General features: G+C 43.9%; 1 protein-coding gene across 2 annotated transcripts in view; it reads right to left on the bottom strand.

Annotated features, from left to right (window-relative positions):
- The window catches only part of LOC137428018 (myosin-binding protein C, cardiac-type), a 139,960-nt gene that overhangs the window by 78,697 nt on the left and 47,062 nt on the right, over positions 1 to 14,201 (bottom strand). For both annotated transcript variants that reach the window (XM_078777529.1, XM_078777528.1), the window contains exons 12-13: positions 9,416 to 9,540; positions 3,833 to 3,938 (exon numbers count right to left, since the gene is read on the bottom strand). In XM_078777529.1, coding sequence (XP_078633655.1) covers positions 3,833 to 3,938; positions 9,416 to 9,540 — 231 coding nt within the window. The remainder of the gene's footprint in view (positions 1 to 3,832; positions 3,939 to 9,415; positions 9,541 to 14,201) is intronic.

The following is a 14,201-nucleotide window of genomic DNA, read 5'->3' as shown; positions in this document are numbered from 1 at the left end:
TGGTAACGTTGATGTTATTGAATACCTCAGTTGAAAGTTCAGTCTTCCATTCCATCTGTGTGTTGTTCTTGGTATTCATCCTCCAATCTAGCCAGGTAAGATGCTAACTATAATGTTACTCACACTCTTGACTTCAGTTTCTGCATGAAATCATAAACAGGCAGAATAACAGCTGAGCCAGCTAGCACCATGTTAGCTAACGTTAAAGCTAGCCTCATCTATGTACAGTATGTTCCTAATGTCGGTGTAACTTAAACTTTTGTTAATGCCAAACATGAGACATATCTGTTGACTTCTGTATATGAATTGAACCAGAAAGAGGCACGACAGCTGAGCTAGCTACAGTAACTTAGCACAATGTTTCATTGGCCTAGATAGCTAACGTTAGTGTGGAAGAATTTAGATGTTTTAGCTATTAGCACTTTTGATGCCACTAAACATGGTTTAGTCAGCTAAAAAGTACCCTAGTGTAGAACATGACTCAGAACCTCTGTTACCTCACTGAAAACTCAGAGCCTCCTTTCACAGGCACTTTTAACATCATTCGTGATTTCTTATTTGTCATTTAACAGTGATGGTAGACATCGACAGCAAGCATGCCCAAAAGAAAACGGAGTGTAGAACCTGCAGCCCAAAGCTCTCCTCCTACATGCATCCTTCATGTACCATCCATGTCTGATCATGGGGATTTCACGCCCCTCCGTAAAATTAAAGGATCTGCTTCAGAAAAACTGCAACTGCTTCAAAAGATCCGGGATAGACGTCTCAACCAACCGCATGACTCCCCATGTCGTATGCAATCAGTATGTGATCAGATCCCGGCAACTCTTCCTGATGACCTAGAAAGAGTAGGATATCACAGCAAGTGTTATAAGCACTTTGTCCGCCACTTTCATCGTCTGGGAGATGATACAGAACCAGGGCCATCAACCTCATCATGGCATCACTCTCCTCGTAAACCAGGAGGTTCTGCTGAACCCATCTTCCCGCCAGAGTGTATATTTTGTGAGAAAGTTGAGACCAAAGATGCTCATCGCAATACTGAGAGGCCTACAACCTTCCCATCCTTTAAAAACAAAGATAATGCATGGGAGCAAATCGAAACACGGGCTGAGAAAATGGGTCTCTATCGACTCCATCGAAAGGTGAAAAACAAAGACCTCTTTGCATGTGAGGCCAAACACCATCCGTCATGTTTTAAAGCTTTCCGCACAGCATTCTACAACTATGAGCGTGCGATTCACAGAGCCGAAGCACCAAAGGAGCAGGCTTGCATGTCAGCCGCCCATGAAAAGGCATTCAACTCAGTACTGGAACACATTCAAACCCAGGTCATCCAGCAGAATAAAGTTCTACAGCTTTCTTCCTTGCGCTTGCTCTATGTCGAGGAACTGAAACTGAATGGATATGAGAACTCAAATTATCGGTCAGAGAAACTACTGAAACGCCTACAGAATGACCCAATCAAGGAGCATATCCACTTCACGAAGGTTGATCATGACAAATGTGATGTCATTTCTTTCTGGCTTGTGCACAGCTCAAACATAACAGTTTCCAATGCTCTCGCACGAGCATTCACACTCGGAAGCACAAACAAGAACCAAAATGTTGCCCTCCAACTTCGCCAGGGTATTCTACAGGCTTTCAGAGAGTGTAAAGACCAACCATGGCCACCAACAGCTGAAGACATGGAGCTCAATCCTGAAGACATCCTACCTCCAGACCTTGTCCGCTTTCTCAGCGTGCTAATGACTGGCAAGGAGGGCATCGAGACAGAAAAGGTGAAGCGTCTGGTCTTCTCCATTGGACAAGATCTGTGCCGTGCAGTGTCAGATGGAAAATGGAAGTTACCAAAGCACATTCTCCTCTGTGTGACTGTAAGGCACCTGTTCCGAAGCAAACAGCTCACCACAATACTACACAGGCTTGGACACTCTGAGAGCTACGATTTCGCCTTGGAGTTGGAAACTGCTCTCGCCAAGGTCCTGGATGAAGTCTCAACTTATCGTACACCACAAATTGTGACAGGAGAGGGCAACCTTGTATTCCACTGTGAGTGGGACAACTTGAATAAAACCACTACCAGTGTGCACGGCAGCAACATTGTAAACAGTGCTGGAGGAATCATGGTGCAGGAGGTCAAGCCCGGGTTCGAGAGCAGCAAGGACCGAATGCTACCTACCATCAATAGGTCACAACAGCGTAGCCTGAAGGTCGACACACCAAAAACTCTCCCACCCTTGCACTTTACTCGCGTTGGCCCGAAGTTCCCTGAAGGCTCATCATTCACACCGCCAGCAGAGAATGACACAGTCTATGCCACTACGATGCAAGAGTACTACATCTGGCTCTTCATCAGATGCATCGGAAGCTGTGGCCTGCAGCCTGTGCCTGGGCTAGGGGGTTTCACCTCTGCAACTGGTTCTCCCCCACCCAGCAAATCAACAGTCGACTACTGCACGCCTATCCACCAACCGATCACAGACAACGCAGTTGTTCGTGAGCTACTGAAGCGTTCCGAGGCAGCAACTGCTGAGGTGGGTCAGAGATGGGTCCTGAATACATTTGATCTGGGTGTCTGCATGAAAGCCCTTCCCATCATCTGGCGCTGGCCAAATGAATTTGCTAGTCATGTAGTAACGATTGGACCCTTCCACACATCCATGAACTACATCGGGATGCTCACTGGACACAAGATGCGTGGTTCTGGATATGCAGAGATTCTCTTTGAGGCACAACTAGTAACAAGTGGATCTCTCAAAGGTGTTCTCAGTGGAAAGGCCTACGCAAAGTCCCTCTTTTGCCTCAAAACAGTGTGTGAGGCAATGGAGAGGCTGTTGATGGAGAGATTCACTGAGGAGAACATCATGATCTCTGACCCTGCTGTGCTTCTCAGAATGACCCAGTCTTGCAACCGAGAGCACCTCGATGAAGCCCTCAAAGACCCCTCAACTCTACTCCTCATCAAAAATTTGCATAAAATTTGCATAATTTTGCATAAAATTTGCAGCAGTAATTTGCATAAAAATGGTATGTGGGACATTTTTTCAGCTTGGGGCCATAGCTAGTCATTTTCTACACATTTTTTCCAATCTAGAAACACTGATTAGAAGTATATCTCCGGGGGGTGCAGGGGGACCTAGTCTTCCTACTAGACTATACCTTCACTCCTTCATTCCTCTTTTCTCCCGCCTCTTGAACAAACTCCCTCACTCTCTTCAATCCCACTCCACCCTCCAGGTCTTTAAAACAGCTGTTCACCACCATCTCTTATCTTCCTCCATCCAAAACCTTGATCTTTTCTATCCCCGATAATTTCACCCCAATCCACTTTTTGAAATACCAACTTCTGTCCTGGAAGTCCTTGGTGTCCTTGTGTTTTATACTTCTCCCGCCCCCCCCCCCCCCCTTCCCACGCCTCCTCCCCCCAAGCCCTCTCCCTCCCACACATCTCCCTTCTCTTAAATGTTGTGTGCTCTCAAGTGTTTGCGTGCTTCCCATTCTCTTGTCTTCCGCTCCCTCTTTTTATATATTTTGTTTGTCTGGTTGATTTGTTTGTGAAGTAAATGTCAGCTCTTTCACGAGCCTCGATTCAGTATACAAAAAAAAAAAAAAAAAAAAATTTTCAAAATTCTTTTAGAAACATCACGGATATAAATCATGGGATTTAACAAGTAAACCACCATCGCACAACTTCTGTGTGTCTTCATTACTTTGCCTGTACAAACAACCATCTTCCATAATCACTCCGAACAACCTCTATTGAAGGAACATCTTTGCATCAGGCACAAGTTCCAATTTAAACTCTGAATGCTCCACCAGGTGATGTTACCATCTGATGGCTGCTCCTTCCTCAGAAACCTCGCACTCTAATTCCACTCTCTCTTCAACTGTGACGGTCTGGTCCTCCAGTTGCGTCACAATGAGGACAGCAGGCTCTGCAAGCAGGACAATGTGGGGAGAGGGGACAATGTGGTGAGAGGGGTGGGAAGGGATCAGTTTGGAAGTAAGAAAACAGGGTAAATGAGGTAATGGAGGACAGAAGGAGGGCGGATAAAGGGAGTAATTGCTGAGATGAAAGAGTTGATGGAGGGATGGGAGGGTGAATGACATAATGAAGGAAAATGCAATCAGGGTTACAGTACGTTGTGAGTTACTGCATTCAGGGTTACAGTACGTTGTGAGTTACTGCATTCACGGTTACAGTACGTTGTGAGTTACTGCATTCAGGGTTACAGTACGTTGTGAGTTACTGCATTCAGGGTTACAGTACGTTGTGAGTTACTGCATTCAGGGTTACAGTACGTTGTGAGTTACTGCATTCAGGGTTACAGTACGTTGTGAGTTACTGCATTCAGGGTTACAGTACGTTGTGAGTTACTGCATTCACGGTTACAGTACGTTGTAAGTTACTGCATTCAGGGTTACAGTACGTTGTGAGTTACTGCATTCAGGGTTACAGTACGTTGTGAGTTACTGCATTCAGGGTTACAGTACGTTGTGAGTTACTGCATTCAGGGTTACAGTACGTTGTGAGTTACTGCATTCAGGGTTACAGTATGTTGTAAGTGAGTTAATACATTCAGGGTTACAGTACGTTGTAAGTGAGTTAATGCATTCAGGGTAACAGTATGTTGTAAGTGAGTTACTGCATTCAGGGTTAAAAGTACGTTGTAAGTGAGTTACTGCATTCAGGGTAACAGTACGTTGTGAGTGAGTTACTGCATTCAGGGTAACAGTACGTTGTGAGTTACTGCATTCAGGGTAATAGTACGTTGTAAGTGAGTTACTGCATTCAGGGTAATGGTACGTTGTAAGTGAGTTACTGCATTCAGGGTAACAGTACGTTGTGAGTTACTGCATTCAGGGTAATAGTACGTTGTAAGTGAGTTACTGCATTCAGGGTAACAGTACGTTGTAAGTGAGTTACTGCATTCAGGGTAACAGTACGTTGTGAGTTACTGCATTCAGGTTAACAGTACGTTGTAAGTGAGTGACTGCATTCAGGGTAATATTACGTTGTAAGTGAGTTACTGCATTCAGGGTTACAGTACGTTGTGAGTTACTGCATTCAGGGTAACAGTACGTTGTAAGTGAGTTACTGCATTCAGGGTAACAGTACGTTGTAAGTGAGTTACTGCATTCAGGGTAACAGTACGTTGTGAGTTACTGCATTCAGGGTAATAGTATGTTGTAAGTGAGTTACTGCATTCAGGGTAACAGTACGTTGTGAGTTACTGCATTCAGGTTAACAGTACGTTGTAAGTGAGTGACTGCATTCAGGGTAATATTACGTTGTAAGTGAGTTACTGCATTCAGGGTAACAGTACGTTGTAAGTGAGTTACTGCATTCAGGGTAACAGTACGTTGTAAGTGAGTTACTGCATTCAGGGTAATATTACGTTGTAAGTGAGTTACTGCATTCAGGGTTACAGTACGTTGTGAGTTACTGCATTCAGGGTAACAGTACGTTGTAAGTGAGTTACTGCATTCAGGGTAACAGTACGTTGTAAGTGAGTTACTGCATTCAGGGTAACAGTACGTTGTGAGTTACTGCATTCAGGGTAATAGTATGTTGTAAGTGAGTTACTGCATTCAGGGTAACAGTACGTTGTGAGTTACTGCATTCAGGTTAACAGTACGTTGTAAGTGAGTGACTGCATTCAGGGTAATATTACGTTGTAAGTGAGTTACTGCATTCAGGGTAACAGTACGTTGTAAGTGAGTTACTGCATTCAGGGTAACAGTACGTTGTAAGTGAGTTACTGCATTCAGGGTAACAGTACGTTGTAAGTGAGTTACTGCATTCAGGGTAACAGTACGTTGTAAGTGAGTTACTGCATTCAGGGTAACAGTACGTTGTAAGTGAGTTACTGCATTCAGGGTAACAGTACGTTGTAAGTGAGTTACTGCATTCAGGGTAACAGTACGTTGTAAGTGAGTTACTGCATTCAGGGTAACAGTACGTTGTGAGTTACTGCATTCAGGTTAACAGTACGTTGTAAGTGAGTTACTGCATTCAGGGTAACAGTACGTTGTAAGTGAGTTACTGCATTCAGGGTAACTACGTTGTGAGTTACTGCATTCAGGTTAACAGTACGTTGTAAGTGAGTGACTGCATTCAGGGTAATATTACGTTGTAAGTGAGTTACTGCATTCAGGGTTACAGTACGTTGTGAGTTACTTCATTCAGGGTAACAGTACGTTGTAAGTGAGTTACTGCATTCAGGGTAACAGTACGTTGTAAGTGAGTTACTGCATTCAGGGTAACAGTACGTTGTGAGTTACTGCATTCAGGGTAATAGTACGTTGTAAGTGAGTTACTGCATTCAGGGTAACAGTACGTTGTGAGTTACTGCATTCAGGTTAACAGTACGTTGTAAGTGAGTGACTGCATTCAGGGTAATATTACGTTGTAAGTGAGTTACTGCATTCAGGGTAACAGTACGTTGTAAGTGAGTGACTGCATTCAGGGTAACAGTACGTTGTAAGTGAGTTACTGCATTCAGGGTAACAGTACGTTGTAAGTGAGTTACTGCATTCAGGGTAACAGTACGTTGTAAGTGAGTTACTGCATTCAGGGTAACAGTACGTTGTAAGTGAGTTGCTGCATTCAGGGTAACAGTACGTTGTGAGTGAGTTACTGCATTCAGGGTAACAGTACGTTGTGAGTTACTGCATCCAGGGTTACAGTACGTTGAGTTACTGCATCCAGGGTTACAATACGTTGTAAGTGAGTTACTGCATTCAGGGTAACAGTACGTTGTAAGTGAGTTACTGCATTCAGGGTTACAGTACGTTGTGAGTGAGTTACTGCATTCAGGGTTACAGTACGTTGTGAGTGAGTCACTGCATTCAGGGTTACAGTACGTTGTGAGTGAGTTACTGCATTCAGGGTTACAGTACGTTGTGAGTGAGTTACTGCATCCATGGTTGCAGTACGTTGTATATAGTAATTGTTGTTGAAAGTGTGCACCACCCAGTGTAATGTCCATTTACCTCACATTGTATATAGTAATTGTTGTTGAAAGTGTACACCACCCAGTGTAATGTCCATTTACCTCGCACTGTATATAGTAATTGTTGTTGAAAGTGTGCACCACCCAGTGTAATGTCCATTTACCTCGCACTGTATGTAGTAATTGTTGTTGAAAGTGTGCACCACCCAGTGTAATGTCCATTTACCTCGCACTGTATATAGTAATTGTTGTTGAAAGTGTGCACCACCCAGTGTAATGTCCATTTACCTCACATTGTATATAGTAATTGTTGTTGAAAGTGTGCACCACCCAGTGTAATGTCCATTTACCTCGCACTGTATATAGTAATTGTTGTTGAAAGTGTGCACCACCCAGTGTAATGTCCATTTACCTCGCACTGTATATAGTAATTGTTGTTGAAAGTGTGCACCACCCAGTGTAATGTCCATTTACCTCGCACTGTATGTAGTAATTGTTGTTGAAAGTGTGCACCACCCAGTGTAATGTCCATTTACCTCACACTGTATATAGTAATTGTTGTTGAAAGTGTGCACCACCCAGTGTAATGTCCATTTACCTCACACTGTATGTAGTAATTGTTGTTGAAAGTGCACCACCCAGTGTAATGTCCATTTACCTCACACTGTATATAGTAATTGTTGTTGAAAGTGTGCACCACCCAGTGTAATGTCCATTTACCTCGCACTGTATGGAGTAATTGTTGTTGAAAGTGTGCACCACCCAGTGTAATGTCCATTTACCTCGCACTGTATATAGTAATTGTTGTTGAAAGTGTGCACCACCCAGTGTAATGTCCATTTACCTCGCACTGTATATAGTAATTATTGTTGAAAGTGTACACCACCCAGTGTAACGTCCATTTACCTCGCACTGTATGTAGTAATTGTTGTTGAAATTGTGCACCACCCAGTGTAATGTCCATTTACCTCACACTGTATATAGTAATTGTTGTTGAAAGTGTACACCACCCAGTGTAATGTCCATTTACCTCACACTGTATATAGTAATTGTTGTTGAAAGTGTACACCACCCAGTGCAACGTCCATTTACCTCGCACTGTACATAGTAATTGTTGTTGAAAGTGTACACCACCCAGTGTCATGTCCATTTACCTCACATTGTATATAGTAATTGTTGTTGAAAGTGTGCACCACCCAGTGTAATGTCCATTTACCTCACATTGTATATAGTAATTGTTGTTGAAAGTGTGCACCACCCAGTGTAATGTCCATTTACCTCACACTGTATATAGTAATTGTTGTTGAAAGTGTGCACCACCCAGTGTAATGTCCATTTACCTCGCACTGTATGTAGTAATTGTTGTTGAAAGTGTACACCACCCAGTGTAATGTCTATTTACCTCGCACTGTATATAGTAATTGTTGTTGAAAGTGTGCACCACCCAGTGTAATGTCCATTTACCTCGCACTGTATGTAGTAATTGTTGTTGAAAGTGTACACCACCCAGTGTAATGTCCATTTACCTCGCACTGTATATAGTAATTGTTGTTGAAAGTGTACACCACCCAGTGTAATGTCCATTTACCTCGCACTGTATATAGTAATTGTTGTTGAAAGTGTGCACCACCCAGTGTAATGTCCATTTACCTCGCACTGTATATAGTAATTGTTGTTGAAAGTGTGCACCACCCAGTGTAATGTCCATTTACCGCGCACTGTATGTAGTAATTGTTGTTGAAAGTGTGCACCACCCAGTGTAATGTCCATTTACCTCACACTGTATAGAGTAATTGTTGTTGAAAGTGTGCACCACCCAGTGTAATATCCATTTACCTCGCACTGTATATAGTAATTGTTGTTGAAAGTGTGCACCACCCAGTGTAATGTCCATTTACCTCACATTGTATATAGTAATTGTTGTTGAAAGTGTGCACCACCCAGTGTAATGTCCATTTACCTCACATTGTATATAGTAATTGTTGTTGAAAGTGTGCACCACCCAGTGTAATGTCCATTTACCTCGCACTGTATGCAGTAATTGTTGTTGAAAGTGTGCACCACCCAGTGTAATGTCCATTTACCTCGCACTGTATATAATAATTGTTGTTGAAAGTGTGCACCACCCAGTGTAATGTCCATTTACCTCGCACTGTATGTAGTAATTGTTGTTGAAAGTGTGCACCACCCAGTGTAATGTCCATTTACCTCGCACTGTATATAGTAATTGTTGTTGAAAGTGTGCACCACCCAGTGTAATGTCCATTTACCTCGCACTGTATGTAGTAATTGTTGTTGAAAGTGTGCACCACCCAGTGTAATGTCCATTTACCTCGCACTGTATGCAGTAATTGTTGTTGAAAGTGTGCACCACCCAGTGTAATGTCCATTTACCTCACACTGTATATAGTAATTGTTGTTGAAAGTGTGCACCACCCAGTGTAACGTCCATTTACCTCGCACAAAGAGTTCGGTGGCACATCTCTCGTCACCAACCACCACCTCGTACGCAGCATCGTCTCCCAGGGTGCACTTGTTCAGCGTCAGCATGCGCCTTGCTCCAATAGCTTCCATGGCAATCCTTAAGTAAACGTGTCGAGATGTTAGAAATGGAGTTATGGTTTGGATTGTTGAGCACATGGCTGTGGACAGCTCTGTGTGTTTTTCCCAGAATGCACCAGAGGCAGAAGTTGCATTGTAACTTTAACTTCTTTCCCTGGAGTTTCAATGCAACAACCTCGTTAACCGCACAATTGATGCCTTACAACGTGCGGCGGTGTGGCACTTGGTGCCCCCTGTTGGCCAGGACCTGTGTGCCATGCATGTTCATGGTCCCATGTAATAGTTAATCGGTGACGTTGGGAGATTGACATACATCATTTACATCATATTAAGTAACTAGCAGGAGTACCTGGCGTTGCCGGGTGAAGGGGGGAGGCTGGAGAGGGAGGGTTGAGGAATGGAGTGGGGTGAGTGGAAGGGGGTGGGGTGGGGAAGAGAGTGGGATGGCAAAGATATACTACATATACATCTTTTGGGGGGGGGGGGGGTGGAAGGGGAAGGGAAGGAGGAAAAATTTACCCGTGCAAAGAGTGCTTCATTACCTCAATGCTGCCCAGGTAAAAAAGGAAATCGTAATACCCTCTGCCACCATCACCAGGTGGCGCTACACAGCTACATTTACATAGAAAATTTACGCCTCTCGCCGCGTGACCACGTCGCCTATGTTACCGCCCAGACAAAGTTGTATTTGTACTTGTACCCCAAGTAAAGTGTATAAGCGTTTATAACTGGTGTAACTGAAGTTGCTCAAACGTAAAAGAAACATTAACATATTTGAAATGATGGCAACTATCATGGAAAAGCAATTACATCCAAATCAGAATCCATCACAAATGTCAAATCATCATTTTACCTTTTCATTGAATATATTCTGGTGAATGTGTCGTTCATCACATTTCTGAGTTAAGTATGATGACGTTCAGGAAGAAGAAGCACCCTTAACACCAACTTCGACCACTTCCGGAATTGTTTTATTATTTGTGTTAAAATGTTTGTGTTTTGTATTTATTTATTTGAATGTATACAACACACACACCACAACATGCATTTTAAAGGCCATTTTCCCTGCTAGAGCGGGGGTTAGCCTTGCGGTCCCCATGACAATCTTCTCCATTTTGCCCTATTTTCTGCATCTCTCCTTGTTAACCCCCTTGCCCGCATTTCTTCTTCCACCATCTTTAGCCAAGTCTTTCTCGGTCTTCCCCGTCCTCTACTTCCTTCTACATTCATTTCCACCACTCTTCCCAACCAGTCACTTTCATCCTTCCGCAACACATGACCAAACCATCTCAACCTGTTCCTCTTCACAGCATCAATCACAGGCTCTATTCCCATCATCTTTCGCAATCATCATTTGTCTTCCTCTCTCTCAACGATACTCTACACATCCACCAAACCATTCGCATTTCCACCCTTTCCAGCCTTCGTTGCTGCTCTACGTTCATTACCCATGTCTCACTCCCATAAATCATAACACTTCTCACACATGCAGCATACACCTTTCCCTTCAGCTTCAACGACACTCCCCTCCTCATCAGCACGCCACTCAGTTCCCGAAACTTCTTCCATGCACATCTCACTCTTGCAACCGTTGCCGAGTCTGATCCACCTTCTCCATTCAGCATGTCTCCGAGGTAGCAAAATGTTTTCACACCTTCCAGCTTCACGCCGTCTCCAAGATCCAACTCAACATTTCCTCCATCTGCAACTCCCTCTGTGCACACCTTACACTTGAATATAGCTGCCACACTGGTTAATAACCCTCTCAGACCACTACATTTTTGATGAACCCACTCAGCGCACATTGTACATTGAATGGAGTTCACTCTGACACCCTTCCTGCACACAGCACACGGCCACTTCCCAGTTCTTTCCACCTCACCACATGCTTTATAGTCCTTGAGCCAGACCAAAAGTAATGCTCCGGCGGGGGGAGTAATTCTCATTATGATTTTCCATTAGACCAATGTCTCAAGTGTCAGAAAAGGTGTGATGGACATCTGAGAACGGTAGCTTAGTGCCCGGATGGACGCCATCTTTGAAACCACCCAGCTCGAAAATGCCCATTTGGTGGGGTACATTGTTGCACGTGTATCTGGACTTCTATACTAGCTATCGATGTGCGGTTGACGACTAAATATACGTCCGATGTGTACCGTCTAAATAAAAAATAATATGAAGCATTTTGTTTTAGATTAATTATTATAAAAATCAATTATCGAAAAAAAATCATATATTTTTCAATATTTTATTATTAGACTTGTACTTTTTTTAGTGAAACAACACTGGTATGATTTTCCAAATTATGCATTGTGCTACACCGTTTATCTGTCTATAAAAATAACTCAAAAACTAAAACATATCATCCACCACGAGTTTACAACAAATAAATGTAAAGAGGCATAAAATGACTTAGGCCGCCGCTGGCATTATCTATTCTGACGATAACGCAAGTTAGGAATGTCGTACGGAGAGGATTTTAACACCATACGATATCTAATAAGCAGGCGGAAATTGTTACATAGGAAATCTGCACTTTGGTGGCCATCTTGGATTTCAAAATGGCCGCCAATTATATTAATTATTCATTACTAGAGTTTGGAAAGACGTATGGAGCTGATTTTAACACCATACGATGTATATTCCTAATAAGCAAGCGGAGGTATCATTGAACATGTCATGTTTTAGTCAAATAACACCGGTATGATCTTCCAAATTATACATTTTGCTAAACCGTTTATCTGTCTATAAAGATTTTCAGGCAATTTGGCCTGCATTATAATAGAGAACAACATATGCTATACAATATACAGTGCACACAAAGTTAATCATCAGAGTCGCCATCAGAGTCATTGGCATCCTGAGCCACGATAGCATCATCCTGCACCATGTTGGAGCATCCCTGCAGCTTACACACAACAGTGCACTTCAACCCATTCAGTATGCAGGAGCAATCTGACGGTCGACACGTCCTTCTGCATGTGCATGAGATGAGATTCAAGACGACATCTGGAGCTGGTAGACCCGCCATCCATCGGATTGTGAGCGAACCGCCATCATCGAGTTCCCAACCATGTCCTGCTGATGGTGTTGGGACGTCTGGTAGGTTTTCAAGGCTGCGTCGCCAGATAGCCGCCTGATAGTTGGCCCTAAGCGTATGCTGCATCAAGGAGTCTTCACAAGGCGGCAATTGTCCAGATTCGATCTGGCCCTTCTTTGCACAGAACATGTGATAACGGAGCGAATTAACACCGACGATATTCGTGTTCTTGGCGTACAGCTGACACGTGAAGGCCTGAATGCTATTGAAGACGTCTGTTGGTACATTCCACGAAGATCCCAGATCTGTGAATGCTTGAAGATACAGCTCATTCGCTTGCACAAGCTTCAAAGCCTTTATCTTTCCTTGGCTAGCCAGAGCACTCACAGTGTCACACCCGCTCCATGCATGAAGCCCTGGCAATGCACTGCAAACTCCAGACCCCAATACCGCAGCCAACTTTCCAACGTCGATCATTCTGACTCGAACCTTTGTTCCTCGTCTGATGAAGAGCTGACTATCGATGGTTCTGCTGAGATGAAGACTGATGATCAGAACGTCGGTGTCATCTGCCACTAAGATGATCGTCTTGTAGTGGGTAGCGGCGTGCTTTGCGTGGAGAAACATACGCGTGTCTGCTTCCTCGTGGCTACATTCGAGTGCTTGCACCAACTTCCACCTATCGCGGGTCAGTACCAGACATTTTTCACCACAGGTGACATACAGTGTTCTGTTGCCTAGCTTTTCGCGATTTGTTTCATGTTTCCACGACTCCGCCAGAAACACAACCAGTTTCTCCTTTGTCTGGCTGCAAGCAAGGAGACGCCGCCAGTTCATGATTTTGTGTGCGGGTCTGATCTCGCTGAAACTGATGCCTTCATTTGAACCGCGGTTCACACGCTCAGCTGCTTTGATGGATTCTTCTGTGTATGTGTCAAAGACAACATCGATGCGCTCACTGCCTTGACCAGCGTGAAGCGCTGCAGCAAGGATGCGGTCAGATAGTTCTTCGAACGTGTCGTTCTCGCCATGCATCTTTTGTATGAGAGCCATCGCATCAATTATTGTTGCACTTCGCTTGTCAACGTTCTCGGCTGGTTCCACAAGACCTTCCATGTGTTTCGCAAGTGCAGCTTTGTTCGTTTTTTTCATTGACCCATCAACGTTTGCCAAAGACCATGGTAACGGCCCTAGTGGGTGACAAAGGACAAGTTGCATGTCGAGGTTCCTTGTCTTGGCGATGAGTATCATGGTGGCAAACAGTTGTCTGTCAGCTCTCAGGACGATCTCCTTGTTTGTGCCCTTCACAACTTTCTGCTTGATCTTACCAAAGGTCTTCAAGTTTAGCTTGTTCAATGTGTCATGAAAGCCTGTTCCCTCTTCAAGACGTTTCTGGAAGCTTTGATACGCCGCTTCCCCCTTTTGCAGGGTGTTGAGTAGGTCATTAGAAACGTCCTCCCTCGCAGCCGCTCCGGTAGATATACTGAGAAGACATGACGGATCATCGGCGAATGGATTGGTCCAGTCATTTTCCAGTAGATCACAGATAGCTGTGACGCCAGACTCATCACGTTTGATGCGAGAAGTAGACAAGTCAGGGTGCTTGGCGTGAGATGTGTCGCTGCCATTCACAAGGATAG

The sequence above is a fragment of the Myxine glutinosa genome, chromosome 5, assembly GCF_964187855.1.
Source record: "Myxine glutinosa chromosome 5, kmMyxGlut1.1, whole genome shotgun sequence".
Classification (NCBI taxonomy): domain Eukaryota; kingdom Metazoa; phylum Chordata; class Myxini; order Myxiniformes; family Myxinidae; genus Myxine; species Myxine glutinosa.
This window is presented reverse-complemented; position numbering and strand designations above follow the sequence as displayed.